At 68.6% G+C, this 293-nt stretch overlaps 1 protein-coding gene across 1 annotated transcript in view; it reads right to left on the reverse strand.

Annotated features, from left to right (window-relative positions):
* Positions 1-200, reverse strand: part of ETH_00036760 (uncharacterized protein) — a gene marked incomplete at both ends in the record, with an annotated part of 615 nt that extends 415 nt beyond the window's left edge. The window contains one exon of the mRNA XM_013374565.1: positions 1-200. Within this exon, the coding sequence (XP_013230019.1) occupies positions 1-200 (200 nt within the window).
* Between the last annotated feature and the right edge of the window lie 93 nt (positions 201-293).

The raw sequence follows: 293 nt of genomic DNA on the forward strand, positions 1-293 counted from the left end.
CCCGCTGCAGCGCCCTGCTGCTGCAGCTCCAGCAGCTCCCCAGTCTCCACGTCCCGCAGCCGCAGCACCCGCGGCACTTCCGGGGGGGCCCCCCCAGCAGCAACTCGGGGGGGCCCCCCAAAGCTCTGCAGCAAATCAAAATTGGACTTCGACAAAACCAGGGCCCCTTCGGGGGTCAGCCGGCCGTCCAGCGAGTGCATGGGGGCTGTACGTACACCGCAGACGCATGCATGCACACTGCTGCTGCTGCTGCTGCTGCTGCTGCTGTTTGCAGCAGCAGGCGGCGCAGCGCC

The sequence above is a fragment of the Eimeria tenella genome, genomic scaffold, assembly GCF_000499545.2.
Source record: "Eimeria tenella Houghton genomic scaffold, Eth_scaff2131, whole genome shotgun sequence".
In the NCBI taxonomy this organism is placed as follows: Eukaryota; Apicomplexa; class Conoidasida; order Eucoccidiorida; family Eimeriidae; genus Eimeria; species Eimeria tenella.